We start from the raw sequence: 18,096 nt of genomic DNA, 5'->3' as shown, positions 1-18,096 counted from the left end.
GGCCTGCGAGAGAACGTGCACCAAGTTTCTCTGATGATGCACTAGAGGCCTTGGTGCAAAATCCGCATTGGGGGCAAGAGGCCATCCAGACGTACGCTCAGGAGGCAGTAGGGGACGAAGTCAATGCCAGGCGCATAGCACTATGAACATGGATGCAGTGCAGGAAGAAGTTCAATGCTTTGACACGAGTGGTCAAGGTGAGTGAGGTCAACTGTCAAGTGGCGTCTCCTACCGACTGCTCCACGCACTACACTCTCCATTACCCGCATATCAACAAATTATTTTAATCAGTACTCAACTCTTCCAATCAGATGCTTCCTCTCACCCTCACACATTGCCATTATTGCAAGCTGCACACCCACAACTCACAGGTTGTACACACTGGCAGCTATTCAACCATGACAGGCACATCATCCAAACATCTTGCAGGACACTCACCGATACACGTCCAGCTTTCTTGCAGGAGAAGGTGGCGCATAACAGGAGTCAGCAAGTGGCTGTAGCTCCTGGAACATGAACCTCTCAGGATGACAGCATTTCTGTCCCACCTCTGCCAGTGCCCTTGCTGTTGCCTGTCACCTAGCCAGCTCGCTCACTGTAGGGTATTGAAACTTTATTATAGGAACAGGAATAGGCCATTTAGCCCCTCGATCCTGTTCCGTCGTTCAGTGTGATCATGGTTGATCTGTGACCTAACTCCATATACCCTCCTTAGCCCCATATCCCTTAATACCTTTGGTTAACAGAAATCTATCAATCTCAGATTTAAAATGAACAATTGAGGTAGCATCAACTGCTGTTTGCAGAAGAGCGTTCCAAATTGTACCACCCTTTGTGTGTAGAAGCATTTCCTAACTTCACTCCTGCAAGTCCTGGCTCCAGTTTTTAGGCTATGTCCCCTAGTCTTCGTATTCAAGTATAGGAAACTTCCAAATACAGGTGCAAATCTATCAGCAGCCAGAAGCAATAATCCAGCAACTAACCAGTAAATCCTGCATGATCCCTTTAAATAGCGCTGGTGGGGTCCTCCAGGCCGTCTACGACCTGTTCAGCTGTGCGTGGTTAAGACAATGCATTGGCTGGAGCATTGAGTTCCAAAATCATATCTGTCCCTTTAAATCAGCGTTGCGCACTGATCTAACACATATTCTCCTTACTTTAAATGGTACTGGCGTTCATTATCTACGTGTGCGCAAATGCCTTTACCAAGATGGCGTCTGGCGCATGTCGCGTTGAAAGCATGCGCGTGCATTCCGAACACCATTTTGGGATCTTAGGAGGCTGCGTAGTGCTGAAAAAAGAACGGCGCTACATGGCCCAATTTATAGCCCATAGAGCCTACAGCACAGAAACAGGCCATTTGGGCCAACTGGTTTAAGCCGCGTTTATGCTCCACACGAGCTTCTTTCCAGCCTCTTCATCTAACCCTATCAGTATATCCTTCTATTCCTTTCTCCCTCATGTGCTTACCTAGCTTCCCCTTAAATGCATCTATGCTGTTCGCCTCAACTATTCCTTCTGCTGGTTGTATTAAAAGTGGTACATCAGCGTGTGTACATCTCATTATATGGCAGATGCAAAACAATCTTATGCTGTACGTTTCTGAGCTTGAGCCTGAAACTGATGAGATCATTCCAATTTGTTATGTTCTTTGATGAAACAACAATTGAACTCTGCAAATTGCAGAGCTCGGGTCATTCAGACTTCAACTATTATTTGGTCAAGGATATTTGCAAAGTGCAGAGTCTCCGGTAATTCAAAGTTTGATGACCCAAACAGCAGTTTATTTTTAAAATCGTGAAGCTCTGTTTACTTAACAATTAAACTTTGTGGCCTTAAAGGGACACAGATCTACTGTATCACATTGTTCATTGCATGGTATAAACACTCTTGTCCTTATATAAGAGTGTTTATACCATGCAATGAACAATGTGATACAGTAGATCTGCATATTATTTGACTTACATTGAAGAATGCCACAATAGATTTGTTAGCATGTATATATGTGCAGAGATAATTTATATTTTATTATCTTCTATCCAGCATGAGTTTCATCTGTTACATTTCAGGTATCACAGGTTCAAGTTTTTCTATATGCAAATTTTGCATCACACTCACACTTGATTAGCTAGCTGAAATTTCATATTCATAAAATAGGGAAAGCCTGTGCGATATCTACAAATATATATTTTTGAAAATCCTTTCAGCTGCCATTTTGAATTCATGGGCCTTCCCAACTGACACTGTCAGCTAAAGAGACTCAATAAGGTAGCAGACTTTATCTCCCAGAATGCGGCTGTGCCTCTGGCTCCCACAAATGTTTCAACTGATGGGAGGACTGCCATTCACTGAGTGGTGTGTCAGGACTTGCTGTTTGTAAATCTGCCCCCACCCTGTCAATCCAGGTTTCATCTTTTCTTGTATTATATATATTTCTTGGTCCTCATTATATTTCCAGCCTGTAGCACCCTGTTGCAGTTGTGTAATCTTTGACTGCTAGTTGGAAAATGAGATGCGTGAGATTTTTTTTTGTTTGACACTTGAATGTAAATTATAACTGTGATCCCTGTAAATGATGATTTTTTTTTTAAAGTTTTAAAATTAATGTTGCAGTTGACAATGGAACCAGTGTTGATCCAAATGTTCTATCAACATTAAGGAAACTGCAAGATGGGTATTTTGGAGGAGCCAGGTAAGTAATTTGAGGACCCATGCACAGCTTGAACCATTGCACGCTTTCCAGCAGGAGCCGTTGAATCATTATGAGGAGTAGGAACTATGGCTGACTAAGGCCACTTATAATGCCTTAGTTACTGTCAATTTAGCAGAGACTGGGAATGAAACTTGAAACCTTCTGATGTGTCTGGATTAACAATACACCAGACATTGTATTTAAAAACTTGGCCATTAACAGCAAATGGACTTTTAGTAATCATCCTTGTTCTGGCCTTGGGCAAGGACTTAAATGCGATTCACTGACAAACACTCCTGTGGTAGAAAGCAACTTTCAGTGTTAGTTACTGTTAATTGGATGGAGGGAGAAAGGAAGAGACTATTCTAAATTTTTTCTTCTAATTTTGTCCCCATCTCTTTTCTTAAAGGTGTTGATTCTTGCTTGGATGCAGTTCCATGGCGATTGATTGCCCTGTGATATTTTGACTAAGTGGGCATTGTACACTCATAAGCCTAGATGAATGAGTGTTGACAGACTAGTAGGGGCTTCACAGCTGAGCTTGATACTCTCCTTAGTTGATATCCATACGAGTACATTTCTCCTGCAGAGGTCACTGGATTGCTGTTAGGAATTTGAACTTTGGCTGATTTTCTCTTTCTTGGTACAGGGTACTGAGGCCAATTGTGGGGCCCCTATTCCTGTTGAGATCAGCTAAATGGGATTTGAACCTGGCATTTTGTGGTCTATGCAGCTCAGTTACCAACTGAACCATTGGGAAAGTTTGATTTAAATTTATAGATGTGGTAAAACGTTCCCTCTTGGATATGTGACATTGAGCATATGATATCAGTAATGCCTTCCAGCCTTCAGCTTTAGATGCCATAACACAGTTGATTACTTCTACAATGTTTGGCACAATAATGTATTGCCACAGATGACAAATACAGGTTGTGTTTTAATTGATTGCATCCTAAGTCTTTTATTCCCTTTTAGTGCCTTAAAAACTGAATTTTAGTTGGAGATCAATAGGTGCATTCTATCCTGCATTATTAAACTGTTTTTGTCATAACACTCAATGTTTGATGAAATTTGTATGTTTTTCTAGTTTTTATTTAAGACCAGCTACATAACTGTATGGGTTAATCCCTCTCTCCATCTACCTTTTGATCTTAAGCTGAGAATTTTGTAATTCTCTACAGATTTTAATATAAACCCTTTTTATCACTTCCATTGGTAAAAGAAAGAAAGAGACTGTTTAGTCTAGTCCACTTATCCCATCATTTAGGTTATTGCTCAGGACCTTGCGCAGACCATTTTTCATTTATCTCCTTTCTGAATATCTCTCTCTCTCTCTCTCTCTCTCTGATGATGGACTAGGGTGTACAAATGTAAGGAATCTTACAACACCAGGTTATAGTCCAACAGTTTTATTTGAAAATCACAAGCTTTTGGAGTGTCACACTCACCTGACTAAGGAGAAAGCCTCCGAAAGCTTGTGATTTTCAAATAAAACTGTTGGACTATAACATGATTTTTGAGGCCCTTGTTGCCTGATTTGTCATTTATTTCTCAAATGAAGATAGCTGAGCTCCTGAAAAATATAAACCTGTTTTAACCTTGCATTGTTCATGAGGTACAGTGGAGCTGACTTAAGATTTAACATCTTTCCCAAGATTAGATTGATCTTGAGCAGGATTTGTTTTTCCAAGGTTTTTAACTTGAAATTGAAATGTTCTTGGGGAATAGTAGGCAATCAAATTGTGCACATGGTCATCCTCATGATGAATTATTGATTTCAGTAGTAGCATTATGGGGAGGAACAAGATCAGATGCCACATGCTTTCCCCACAAAGGGAAGGGAAAGTTGAGAGGAGACTCTCTGCAAACATATTGGTGCTACGTTTCAGGGTGGTGTTTACAAAGGTGGAACAGCTCACCTTGGCTTGGGGATGTTGTGTCATTCATGGAGATCAAAGAAAGGGAGAGTTGCCTATAACAAAAAGGAAAACAAAAATGTAATTACTATGTGAATAGAATGTTGTCTAAATATTTTTTGTGTACACAACATTTATGGGTTTTTCATGTTTTTGTGAAAATATACTGGTTATTCTCAATACTTTTGCTCAGTTTTTTTAATATCACATTTTATTGTTCTCTGTAAGCAGTATTTTTCTAGCGGCACATATTGTATTGACCGAGGCCAAATGAGAAATTTTAGTTGTCTACAAATTTACATAAAACAGGAATTGAAAATGAGGACTTATAATACAAGGTGAAGTTTAGTACCACCTCTTTTTGCCCCTCCCAAAAAGAATTTTGGTAGTGAAATTCACTACTTCAATGGGTTTTCGTCTGCTCAATATGTTCTAATATTGTATGATGGATGAACTTTTTTTTTTAACCAGAGCGCATATGGGCCCATTATGACATCATTTGATGGAAAAATAGATTGATGTTCAATGTACAGAGCTTTATTTAGTGCATACCCTACCTTCCTAATTTTTTTTTCATTTTTAAAAAATCCTTCTTGTGATCATTGCTTTACTTTAACCTTATGGTACAGAAAGGAACTGTATCCTTCTGAAATGTTCCGTTACGGGGCTGTCCCTTGATTATGTCAGTGGTACATAATGTTACCCATTTATCCAGATGATGTGGAAATAGTGTTTGTTTTTGTGTTGGGTAGGGTGCCCCATTTGTTGGTTTGCTGAGAATGGGCATAAAGCAAATGTTCTGCCACCTTCATTTTCCAAATCTGCTCTGTTCGTTGAGAGATGGAAACACATATCAAAAATTCAGGTGTGTGTTGCGTATGATTTTCCAAGCACTTCAATTCACTGCAGGAGTGCAAAAATTACTCCTACCCCCATGTTTAAATGAATTTGCTGCTGGGCCTTTTGAACAGTTTATGGAAGAGTTAAAAAAGCAGAAAATCTCTCCTTACTTATTTTTTGTTTGCAGAGTTCAGACAGGCAATTTGTCAACATTACTGGTAACTTCATGCTGCACACAACTCAGTTTTATGGATCTAGGACCCGATGGTAAGAATTTTGATGCCTGGTCTGATTCATACCAAATATTAGAAAGGATGGAGCTTCTGCATGAATTTCAGGCTATAAATCTTGGTAAGGATGAGGATCTACACAATTCCCATTTGTTTAACAATAGTTTTAATTACACATGCTGACATTGGTTTCTCAATAATTAGATATATGTATAAAAATATACTTTTTAGAATTGAGCTATTTTCAGTCTGTTACAGTTTTATGACACATATGCTGCACAATATCCAGAGAAACTTTAGCTAGGTTCTTAAAGGGAGAGTACTCTTGTTTCAAATATGTATAATTTTTCTTAAATTAAGTAGTGCTTTTGTACTTGAAGTTAATTTAAATATAACGTGATAAGGGAAACATTCACTAGCATCTCGTATATACAGTAGTTACCTGTATAGGATATCGCACCATTTAATTCAACTGTGCTAATTTTTAATGTTTTCAACTTTGCGGAAAGATATGGAAGGGGGAACAAAAGAAAACTGCCTTTTTGCAGTTGAGAGTGAGGCCAAGTAGTTGCTGAATAATTTAAAGAATGGCACTTAATGTAATAAATTAGATAGCCAGGTGGTGAAGGATAGAATACTTGAGCGTGGTCTTCAGTTGCTGCCAAGCCTTTATTTACAGAGGTCCACATTATCCACACCCTAGATAAGCTGTCATATAAATGGATACATGAGAGTCCCCAATTGATACACACCACCTGAATACAATTAACACAAATTGATATAAATCATATGGATGCAATTAACACTTAGATAGCAGTTGAGATTTTTTGCATTGCTTCTTGCTTTTACAGTATATTCGGGACACACATACTCCATAATGGCTGAACTCTGCTCGCTGGCTGTGTTGTGCAGCTTCCCACAAAATAATAATTGGCATTTTTTATTTTTGTTTATTTTTCCAATTTTGTCCACATTTCTCCTGAACGCACTGAGTCCTGCTGGGAGTTTCAAGAGCTGCTGAAACTCCTCCAGTATTTTGCCCAAATGGCCATTCTCCATGTGGAAGCCTAGATGGTGAATGTCTGCAGACAAATCGATCATGATGGCATCATAGCTTGAGCCTACCTAATGGTCACGCTTATAAACTTTCCAATAGATTTCTTTTTTCTTCTTCTTCTCCCTCTTCTCCTCCTCCCTAGCCTAAGAACATTGAAGCCAATTGTATGGCCCCCACTACTACCCTGGCATCATAGCTCTGATCCTGTCTTCACCCAATCCATGTGCACTTTCCAGCAAGGATTTCTGAACAGTGATCACAAACAGGAAACCTGGCTGTTTTTTTTTCTTCTTCCTAGCCCAAGGATGCTGAGACAGTTTCACCTAACTCTGCAGATTGAACTGGAGACATTCCTGATCTGTGTGGTTCAGGTCCATATTGGATAGTGTATTTACCATTAGGGAAGTCCTTTTAAAAATATTTTTTTAAAAAGTAATTAGCTGAAAATCACAGCTGAAGTGATTGGTATATAATTGCAGCAGGGATAAGTGGTGGGGCTAGCAATAATACAAAGTGGATTAGCTCAGAACACAGCAGGATTTAACTTGCTTGTAAGTATTTAGTAAGTAAGCAATAGTGATATATTTGTATAGTAAACAGAGGTTTTGAAGAATCATGGTGTTTTGATAGTTGTGTAAGAGAATATACGGTGAAAGACGGGGAGTGCTGGATGTTAATGAAATGTCAGAATTGTGTAATATTAAAGAATTAGGAATTGGTATTAGGGCAGAATATGAAAGGTGAAGCCATTGTTGCTATTTTCTACATTCATAAATTGTTTTGAACTTAATGTCAGTCATTCGATTTTATAATGTAGAATGAATCACTCACTCTCACTTATTATTGTGCCGAAAGGAATCGGTATTCATTTTGTGGACTGTGAAAATCCTCATCGTCATTACATTAAGGTGGTTCTGCATTCTGTTGGTGATTGGACTCTGCATACTTGGGTTTGCTTTTTTGCCTTTTTGTGTGGCATGATATTAAATTGCTTCAAATCCAATAGGAGACAGAGAAAATCTTTTTGCTTCCTGCTGTAGTAAAAGTTATTGTCTTTGTACAAACTGCATTTTATTTTAGATGCACGGGTTATTATGTTCTAGTCTAAAACTGAGTCATTTAACCTTTTCTTGCACTTTGCTATTTATAGTGTTAAGTTGTTTTTAATATAAAAATATAAATATTGGGGGAAAATTGTAAATAATTTTTTACCATGTCGATCTTTATTGCTTATAATCCCTTTCAGTGGAATTCCTGTAGTTGAAATTGCCTGCAATAGCAAAATATTGTTATTTCCAGCATATTGGAAAACTGAAGAGCGTGTCAAGTTGTCACCATTTTGCAAAGTGTGATGTTTACAGCTGCCTTCTGCCCTTCTCTACTCTCTAGCAGAAATGAGCAATGATGCACATATTTTCTGTTAAAATTAATTCATCGTTGTACACTGTCCTGATGCTTACAGAGCTCTCAACAGATGATCCTTTAGGTATCAGTATCAGAATTCTCAACATTAGTCTTTTAAAGAGTGCCAACATTTGGGACCTCCTCCTCTTGGCATCCTCATCTAATACTTCATCTTTAATAAATACAAATGCCACTAAGTCTGAACTTTATTATCCATGTATTGGCTAGGGTTGGTGGAGACACTTTGGTGTGTTACATTTAGCATCAGATATCAATCTTACTCTGTGTCCAAAACTTATATTTTGCTTTGAATTTTTTTCCAAGTTTTTTTTTTTCCATTCCAGTTTTCTCCTCGACTCTCCTGAAGACAGTGACTCATGCTGGGGTACAATTCAATAAGTGCTGACAAATGTCCAGTTCTCACCTAAGTGATCATTCTTCATTTGTGATCATTGACAGGCTATTTTATTGAATGGAGCATCACGGCCAAGCTTTGTCTTACCCTTACCTGACAGCCACACATTCCCACTTTCCAGGATGGGTTATTGGATAATGATCAGGTGTGGGAACCCGTCCCTAAACTGGAAACATAAAGACTTATAAGGCTTGTACTGCTGTCTTGCCTGAGATCAGTTAATTTAACAGACTAGGAGTACTTTTTAAAAAAAAAAATCGATATTTTAAAAAAAACATAATTATGATCAGTAATTTATTCATTCCAAAGAGCAGTATAAGATCTGGTGACAAACATACAAAAATCATTTGCTATATATGAGACAATCTTGGCAAACAAAACACTTCTCTAATGGAGCTGACATCCATACAAGGCCACCAACAGCCTAGTCAATATTGTTAAGGAATTTGGACTTTAACTACGAATTCAGAGTGGGACCTGACGTGCATCTCCAACAGTACTCGTGATGATTAAATCTGGAGCGACTAATCCTGTTTCAAGCAAAGAAAGTACTTTTTATCTGACTGAGCAATCTTCCACAGCATTCAACACAGACTGGATGGGAGTTCCCTTTATCATAGAGAGGTGTGAAGCTGCATACTGAAAATAATAGAACATCTATAAGCCTTCTCCAGCATAAATCCAAATCAATTTTACACCTTTAAATAGGACCTAGATAAACGTTTGGCTGGGTACAGAAGGTTAATAGAAATGGATGCAGCCTGACATGAAGTACTCATGGAAAGAATGATTTCTGTGCTACTGGGGGCAGGAGAGCAATGCATTTGTTGCTATTTCCTGTGGAAATGGATATATATTGTCTTTTTGTTCGATTGCCTTTCAGGGATCAGACAATGTTTATGCAAGCCATTTTCTTAGAAGATTAAATAGGTGGGTTGGAGTCCATTCTAAAACTGTACATAGTCTGTGAAGGGTGTAAGCTTGACAGACTGGCCTATTGTTATTCCTTGCTTTTTTCATTGGCTGTATGTTCAGTTGCTTTCCCATCTTTAATCTTGTCAATATGTTGACTATAATGGGAAATTCTTTACATGGCTGCTGCAGAATGCTCATTTCATGTGCATGCATTGGCAAACCTAGAGTCCTCTCTCTGCTTGTCTATACGAATCTTCAAGTGTGGAAGTGTCCGTGACTTGCTTGACGTCCTTCAAGAATTGTTCCCATTAAGTGTGAGTATCTTCATTGCCACAGTGGAAAACCGGGATGAGTTAACCGTGTACTTAAGCCAACTGCTGGAGAGCAAGCCACCAAAATCTGTTTTGCTGTCACCTGAACAGAAAATGGGTCTGCATCGTTTCCGTGCTGCTGCACATGCTACACGGGACCTCGTGTCTCTGGCGCACAAAGCAAAAGGACTCAACATTCAAAGTTAGTTTGGTATCATTGATTTTTCAGAAATTTTACTATGACTTTATGAGCACTATTGTGGGGTGGTCTGACCGTGAATTCTTTTACAGACTAAGCAGGGTAGGGTGTCCATACGATGAGCCAAATGATTCTTGCTTTAAAAGGAGGGGGAGGGATCGCATCTGTTTCCCTCTAGAAGTTGAACTGTTACAAAAATAATTATAATTTTAACAACACTTTTTTTCTGATATACCTATAGGTCTTTTTTTTAGAATGTGGAGCTGCCATCACTTGGGAAACTGGTGGAAGGGGATTTTTGAAAAAACTGCCTTAATCGAGTTGTAATTGCACATTTAGCTAAAGCATCCAGGATTATTGATTATCTTTGTTAATGTCAACAGCTCCTCAATGTTGTTGGGTTCCTTGCCCTTCCTAGTCTTTCTTTCTGACTTTCTTCCTTTCCTCACACTCACTGTTTGCACAAGAAAAGGATAACATATTTTAAAGAAGTACTGATGTTTATTACTATAGCTCCCAAAAAATTTTATTTTACCCTTTTACGTTCATTGTTGTTTTTAAAGCAGCCTGTGCCACTTTTTTTTAAACAGAGGTTACAAGCTGTGCCTTGTAGTTTTTATGGATAATGGTCTATCTTCTAACTAACTTTTTAAAATATCTTTAAAAATAAATCTTCAATCTGCACTTGTCTGATTCTTCCAACCTGTAAAGCTTGCGAAGAATGCTGTTTGGCCCAAATTTGCAATCAAATTCTCATACATTCACACACAGTCCCTGTTTCCAAATAAAAATAAATTAATTTAATTTTTTCTCCCAAACTCCCTTCAGCCACCATATTGGCATTCCACCCTTCTGATTATCCCCACAGATAAAATTTATAACATCAATACATTAAAACAAATTACTTGTCTGCAAACTTAACTCTTTTCTCCCCCTGATTTTCCACCTGGCTCTTGTTGATTTTTTTTCAGCAGAACTGGGACGGTGCAGGAAGAAATCTGCTAGAGGAATTGCACCACTGCGTCCCATCCCTTCTCCTCCCCCCTCCCCATTTTCTGGTGGGCGACCAGATAGCCTGAAATGTGCCTGCCCGTATCTGGACAGGAGCACGAAAGTTAAATGAAAATGAAGAAATACGGGTCCAGCTCTCACTTGTAGAAATAGAGTGAATCCACATTCACAACACAAGCCGGCAAGCTGTTCCACAGGTCCACTATTCTTTGGGAAAAGAAGAACCGCCTAACATCCAACCTAGTTGTGCCCTTACATAACCTGTAAGCGTGACCTCTGGCCCTCCCTAACCTATTCAGTTGAAATAATTGGTCACAATCTAGTCCCTTCATTATTTTATAAACCTCTATCAAATCACCCCCATGTTTACGCTTCTCTATACTTTCGAGTGCTATTTGGGTAACTAAGGTGTTTTAAACTGGGAATGAAACTTGTGGTCCTTCTCTGCACCCTTTCCAAAGTCTCATTATCCCCCACCATGTGAGGAAACCAAAACTGGACACAGTATTCTAAATGAGGCCTGACCAAGGTCTTGTACAAGAACACTACAAGATGGCATTACTTTTTCTGTCCCAAAAATGGTTCCCCAGGGCATTATAACAATACCATTTGTTCTTTGCTTTCAAAAGCATACATTTCTGTGCACTTTGCCTCTCAGAATTTTTTTTCTTAAAGCAACAATAAAAATAGGTGGTAAAGATTCTGGTCTTTAAGTGTTTAAAAAATGAGAAGCAGCATTTTTTTGTAACTTTAGCAAGGAACTTACAGGAACCTTTTCAGTTGAAATGCCTAAATGATGTCCATGTATCAAATGTACCAAGAAAACTCAATTTCTTTTATTTGTCTGGTTGCTTATTATTCTTGTTGCTTTCTAACAGTTCTGCAAAGTGTATTCTCTGTGCTTGCTGGAGTGGGACTATCTCTTCTATTATGTAATAGCGCAATGTGTGTTTGGTATTATGCTGTAATTATTACAAAATAATTATGAAACAAATGTATCCCGGACTCAAAATCACCAATTCTATGAGCGATCCCATAATTTTTATTGGCTTCTGATTTGCAATAGTGGAAACTATTTTCCCCACATGATCTCTTGGTCAGTTGCATTTAGTAGTGCAGTCTGAAGGAATAATATTTGCTTAACATTAGTTAGTGGTGTAAATTTTACGATTTAATGCTCATGGCACAGAGTTTTGCGCACTGGGACTGCAGGTCAGCAACTTGGTCATGGAGGTCAATGTGCCTGATTTTGTTGCCTGCACTATTTTATGCCAATTAATTTTAATGAATGTGCGCAAAGCTGTGCACCGGGAGCACTTAATTGTAAAATCTACCCCGTGGTTAACTTCCGCTGATATGCTAGTGGGTAAAGGCCCAGTTTGTGTAATAGTAAGCAATTCAGACCAGAAGGTCCCAAATTCTGCTGAATTAATTGACCTTCGACAGTTGGGGCACAATTGGCCTCGTGCCATTGCACTTGGGAAGAGGAAAAGCCAGGATTCCCACTAGTAATCGCTATTGCATACCCTGCTTGACATATACGGGAAAGTGGGGTGACAAAAGGATTGAGCTCAATTGTGATGTCCAACTTTGATCATAAAGTTTGCCAGCAATCTCTGTCTGGGTCACACGTTGAAAATGAGCAGGTGGGCCAGGTATCACAGCATGCCTGGTGCCCATGGAATTATAGGACCATAAATATATAATGCAGAAGGAGGCCTTTCAGCCTATTTTGTCTGTGCCAGTTCTTTGCTAGAATATTCCAAAATTAATCTTGCTGCCCTGCTCGCTCCTCATAACTTTGTATCTTCCTCTGCTTCAAATATGTATCTAATTTTCCCTTCAAAGAAGCAATGGTCTCTGCCTCAACCACTCCATGTGGCTAAATATTCCCTGATCTAACAACCCTCCTGAGTAAAAGAAATTTTGTCTAACCCTTCTCCTCACTCTGTTAGTGACTATATTTTAAATTGATAATTTTAAAGGGGGTGCAGGAACAGAGAGACCTGGGGTATATGTACACCAATCTTTGAAGGTGGCAGGACAAGTTGAGAAGGCTGTTAAAAAGGCATACGGGATCCATGGCTTTATAAACAGAGGCATAGAATACAAAAGCAAAGAAGTTATGCTAAACCTTTATAAAATACTGGTTAGGCCTCAGCTGGAGTATTGCGGCCAATTCTACCACACTTTAGGTAGGATGTCACGGTCTTGGAAAGGGTGCAGAGGAGATTTACTAGAATGATACCAGGGATGTGGGACTTCAGTTATGTGATGAGACTAGAGAAGCTGGGATTGTTCTCCTTAGAGCAGAGAAGGTTGAGGGGGGGTGTTCAAAATCATGATTTTGATAGAGTAAATAAGGAGAAACTGACTCCAGTGGCAGAAGGGTCGGTAACCAGAGGACACAGATGTAAGGTAATTGGCAAATGAACCAGAAGCGACATGGAAACATTTTTTACGCAGCGAGTTGTTATGATCTGGAATGCACTACCTGAAAGGGTGATGAAACAGATTCAGTAGTAACTTTCAAAAGGGAATTCGATAAATATTTGAAGGGGAAAAAAATTGCAGGACTATGGGGAGAGAGCAGGGGAGTGGGACTAATTGGATAGATCATTCAAAGAGCTGGCGTAGGCATGATTAGCTGAATGGCCTCCTGTGCTGTATCAGTCTGTGGTTCTTCGATTACTGACTCCTCAACCAGAGTAAATAATCTTTCCCAATTTACCCTTTCAAAGCTCATCATAATTTTAAAAACCTTTATTAAATCTCAACATACTCTTCTCTACCCCAGTGGGAATCATTGCAGTATTGCAAGTTTCTCCTCACAACTATAGTTCACCATTCTGCCAGTTCATGTCCTATTATATTTGATACTCCATGGTACATTTATCTTGCTAGCTAAACATATATTTTTGTAATGTACATGGGTTTTGAGTAATAGCAACTCTCTGGCATGTCATTTGTCTAGCCATTCATTATGAGCGAATCCAGACAGTATTTCACCAGAATATTCAACCATGTGAGTCATAGCCAAGCCCTGGCTCTGACATTGCCCAGTATCCACACATGCACTTTCTGCAATCAAGGGGATGAATACTGGCCAAAGTACATGTTCTTCCCCTCTCCAGTCTGAATATTCAGAGGCCAATTGTAGTGTCAAACTGCCAAAGAGACTGGATTGAACTTAGAACTTTTCTGGTATGTCTAGCTCCGCACCAGAGTACATGGTGCATTTGCCGCTGAGCCATTAGGAAATGAATCTAATAATCTGCCAAGGCTCACTCATGAAGATGGCTTGTCTAGTAATGTGCCTGAGCCTCACTGTCACTCACAAGCATATGCATTTATGAAATTATCTGGCCATCATACAGGTGGGTTCATGCACCATAAAGCTCTTATTATCAAGCCCAGTTTAAAATCCTAGCTTTATACATCTTCACTTTAATAGCCAATTCATGTTTCTCCCTCTGTTGTCAGTGGATTACTTCAGTCATTGTTGAATTGGGCAAGTTGCCCAATGGGATTGCTGCTATTCCTGTTGGGCATCTACACAATTCAAAAGGTTCAGGTTAAACAGTTTATGAATACAATAAAAGTATAAAGAAAGTAGAGGGAATAATATGCAGGACTATGGGGGGGAAGTAGGAGAGTGGGACTAATTGGATAGCTCTTTCAAAGAGCCGGGACAGGCACGATGGACTGAATGGCCTCCTGCTCTGTTGGATTCTATGATCAGCAAGTTGGGTGTAGCATGGGGCGCTAATATGACATGACGCACAGTGGTAGGATGCAAGTTAAAACTAAAATCTAGGGAAACATTCTTTACTGATGGCTCTTAAGTTATTAACAATATTTGTTCTGAATAGCCCAGGTAATATTTTAAATGTAAAAGTGATTAATTTATTTCTTTTGTATTGTAGATGCCTCCCTTTATCTTCCCACCAGCTTGTTAGCTATATCTCATCCAACACTTAATCTTGCATCTGTATCGTCGGGCCTAACAAAAGACAGTGTGGAGGTAATAATTATTTGAATTATTTTTATTTTTCATTCATTGTTACATAAACCCAGGGGTACTGCAGGGGTCAGTTCTGGGGATACTCTTATATGTATATTCAATGATTGGGAGGAAGAAACAATAACAAAATGCTTCAAGTTTATTAGTGATAAAATTGGGAGAGGTTGTACACAGATTCAACAAGCAGACCAGTTACAGAGGAACCTGGACATGCTGGGAGATTGGATTTAAAAAGTGGGAGATGTTGTTTAATGTAGAGAAATACAAAGTCAAGAAGCTGGAGAAGGGAAATAATGGGAGTACAAAAGAAATGGGAACAACCTACAGGAAATTACACCAGAGAGGGATTTTGGGAGTTTTTATCAGAAAACGCCCATAGAGCATCAGCATAATGTGCAGCAATGGTGAAAATGGCAAACAGAGTCTTGGGATGTATAACTCCAGGAACAGAGCACAAGTCTGTGTGATAATTAGTTTGTACAAAGCACTGTTTCACCCCCATCTTATTCATTGTGGACATTTCTGGACATTGTACTACAGAGAAGACTGACGGAGTATAGAGAAGGGAACTAAGTTGATAAATGGATTTGAGTACTATGAAGAAAGATTACGAATACTATGGATCTTTACATTAGAAAAAGGGTAGCTTAGAGGTGATGTTATTTAGGAGTTGAGATCTTCAAGAGAATAAATAAACTGGGTTCTAGAATCCAATATTCAATATTAATATAGGCTCTAAAATAAGGGGACATGGATTCAAGCTTACACAGGAAAAGGTGATGTAGAGATAAGATATAACTTTTTCGCACAGAAGTTCGTGAATATGTGAATAGCCTATCCAGGAATGCAGTGGAAGCAAAGGATGCTCTAAATTCGAAAAGGATGCTGGCTAACTTTTTTGCAGTCAGGGCTGTTGAAGGGTATGGGAAATAAAATGGAGTATAACATCTGGGATCTTTGGAACCAGACTCAAGCAAAGAAACCGCCCTTTCCAATCCTTTGGGACATATCAGTAGAGGGGTGTGGGGTTAGTTAAGTATGTTCAGTAATGTTGGAGGTAACCACAATCTCCTTGAGCTTGCTTGATTGTCTTAGAATTGGAGAAGAATTTTCTGGAGTTTTCCCACAGGTTTTTCCCTCTTCCCCAGGAGTCAGCTTACTAATAATTGAAGTGGATGGTGCACGAGGTTCCACCCTCCAATGGATACAGTGAATATTGATGGATTTTCTTGTACTTTTTGTATATCTGTATAAACATTTTTCGGTACAGATTTGTGGAAACGTATTGCCTTGAAAACCACTTTAGTAATCCAATACTTTTATTTAAATGTCTTTGTGACAGAACAGTTGTAAGAGTATCTATATTGTATATTTTTATATGAACTTGAGTCTAGAGGCATACAAAATCCCGGGACATGGACTTTAGCTTAGAAAAGAAAATGTGACAATCAAATGCTGTCAGTTTAAATTTGTAACAATTTAAACTGACAGCAAGATGACGGTAGGTGTTCTTTCCTGGCTATGAAAATGTTTTAATGCACTGATAATTGTTGAACTATAGCCCACAAAGTTTTGAATGCTTTATAGAAAAAAGGGTATGCTGTATTGTAGTTTTTTTTACCAAATGCATAAGTCCATTAGGACTGTTAAATTGAAATGCTTATCAACTGTTTAGAAGATACAAAACACATTGAAGTGATAGAAGTAACTATCTTGTTTACTAGGCTGTTGTGAAAGAGACAGAGCTATTAACTGTAATGGATGTCCAACCTGTTAACAAGATTCTTATTCTGGCCTACTCCTGCTCCTATTTTCTATGTTTCTATGTACTGTGGTGGCTTAGCTTTACTTTGTTCTGAGGAATTAGGAATCTGCTTGAATCTGACTCAAGCAGAGTTCCACCCCTCCAGCCATCCGAGAGGCAGTCTATGTTTCTTTGAGATCTGATTGACAGTTTTCTATTCCGAGGACTTGCAAGCTGAAAGTAAATATGATAGCTGCTGGCCATTGAGCTCGTAGACCCACTTCAACCAAATGTACAGATTACAGTACTGTGGTGAGGCAATAGGGGAGTGGTTAAATAAAAAAGAACTTATCAAAGGATTGTATCAGGAAAAGGTTTTGAAGCACTGGGGAGAATTAAGAATTATTATTTCAAGCTGCTGATTTATTTTGCTCTATTTTTGTTGCTTTTGCTTATTAAATACAAATGAGTAGCCTTGGCCTAAGCTACATAGGACATCGGCATGGTGTTTTTCTGTCTTTCTGGGAGATCAGGAGGGCATATGGCCAGCCTGCACCAGTTCTGGTGCATTCCAAATGGTACAAGGCATCATAGTTTGCCCTGCAACATGTTATCCTATTTGTTTCATGAGCTCGATCAAGTTTTGGTTTGTATAAGTGCAGACTTAACTATGGAAGCAGACTTTTGCGGTGAACACAGATAAAGAATATCTGGAGAGGAGCTCAAAATTGCGAGAGTTGCCCAACTTTTTATAGCTTTGCATTTAGCCAAAGGTTGAGTTCTGCTTGAAAGATCAGTAATTACAAATTCTTTAAAAATGTAAATACTTTCACTGGTTGAATGCTCCTTCAGCAAAATCTCTAGCTTGATCTCCTGTCTTTACCAAGATATCTGCGATCAGTCAGGGCAGCAGTGGGGGCAGTACAGTTGGCCTTGGTGAGCTTAGATGAGAAGGAGGAAAAATCAGTCAGGGGTTCCAAAACTTGCTGGTTAGTATGCAAATTGGATGTTGGGTAAAGACAGAATGACCTTGGGTGGGATGCCCCTGACCAGAAATTGGAGCCAAATGTAGTACAGACATCGCTTATAGCGGGTGAGTTCATGCGAATGCAATTTGCCCGCCATACGCGATGGCCAGTATAAAAAAGGGCAGTTGAACATGGTGGAGAAAGGAGAAAAAAAGAAAGATTTATAAGATCTGGATTAGTCCTTTTAAAAATGTCGCCAAAAAGTTTCGAGGGATAGTTATTAAACTATGGGAAAGAGTTTGCAACATGCAATTGCAGGAAGCAGTGCAACAACTGCGGGATCTTTCTGGGTTTCTTAATACTGTCGTTG

At 39.0% G+C, this 18,096-nt stretch overlaps 1 protein-coding gene across 7 annotated transcripts in view; it reads left to right on the top strand.

The window, feature by feature from the left end:
- phka1a (phosphorylase kinase, alpha 1a (muscle)) overlaps positions 1-18,096 on the top strand; it is a 133,114-nt gene that overhangs the window by 63,274 nt on the left and 51,744 nt on the right. For 5 of the 7 annotated variants that reach the window (XM_067996917.1, XM_067996912.1, XM_067996911.1 and 2 more), the window contains exons 17-20: positions 2,614-2,692; positions 5,636-5,715; positions 9,806-9,982; positions 14,917-15,014. In XM_067996917.1, the coding sequence (XP_067853018.1) occupies positions 2,614-2,692; positions 5,636-5,715; positions 9,806-9,982; positions 14,917-15,014 (434 nt within the window). Of the gene's footprint in view, positions 1-2,613; positions 2,693-5,635; positions 5,800-9,805; positions 9,983-14,916; positions 15,015-18,096 lie in introns of all 7 variants that reach the window. The other 2 variants (XM_067996916.1, XM_067996918.1) reach the window with 2 other exon arrangements.

Source organism: Heptranchias perlo, chromosome 15 (genome assembly GCF_035084215.1).
Source record: "Heptranchias perlo isolate sHepPer1 chromosome 15, sHepPer1.hap1, whole genome shotgun sequence".
NCBI lineage: Eukaryota > Metazoa > Chordata > Chondrichthyes > Hexanchiformes > Hexanchidae > Heptranchias > Heptranchias perlo.
Note: the sequence above shows the minus strand (reverse complement) of the source record. Positions and strands in the feature narration are given on the sequence as shown.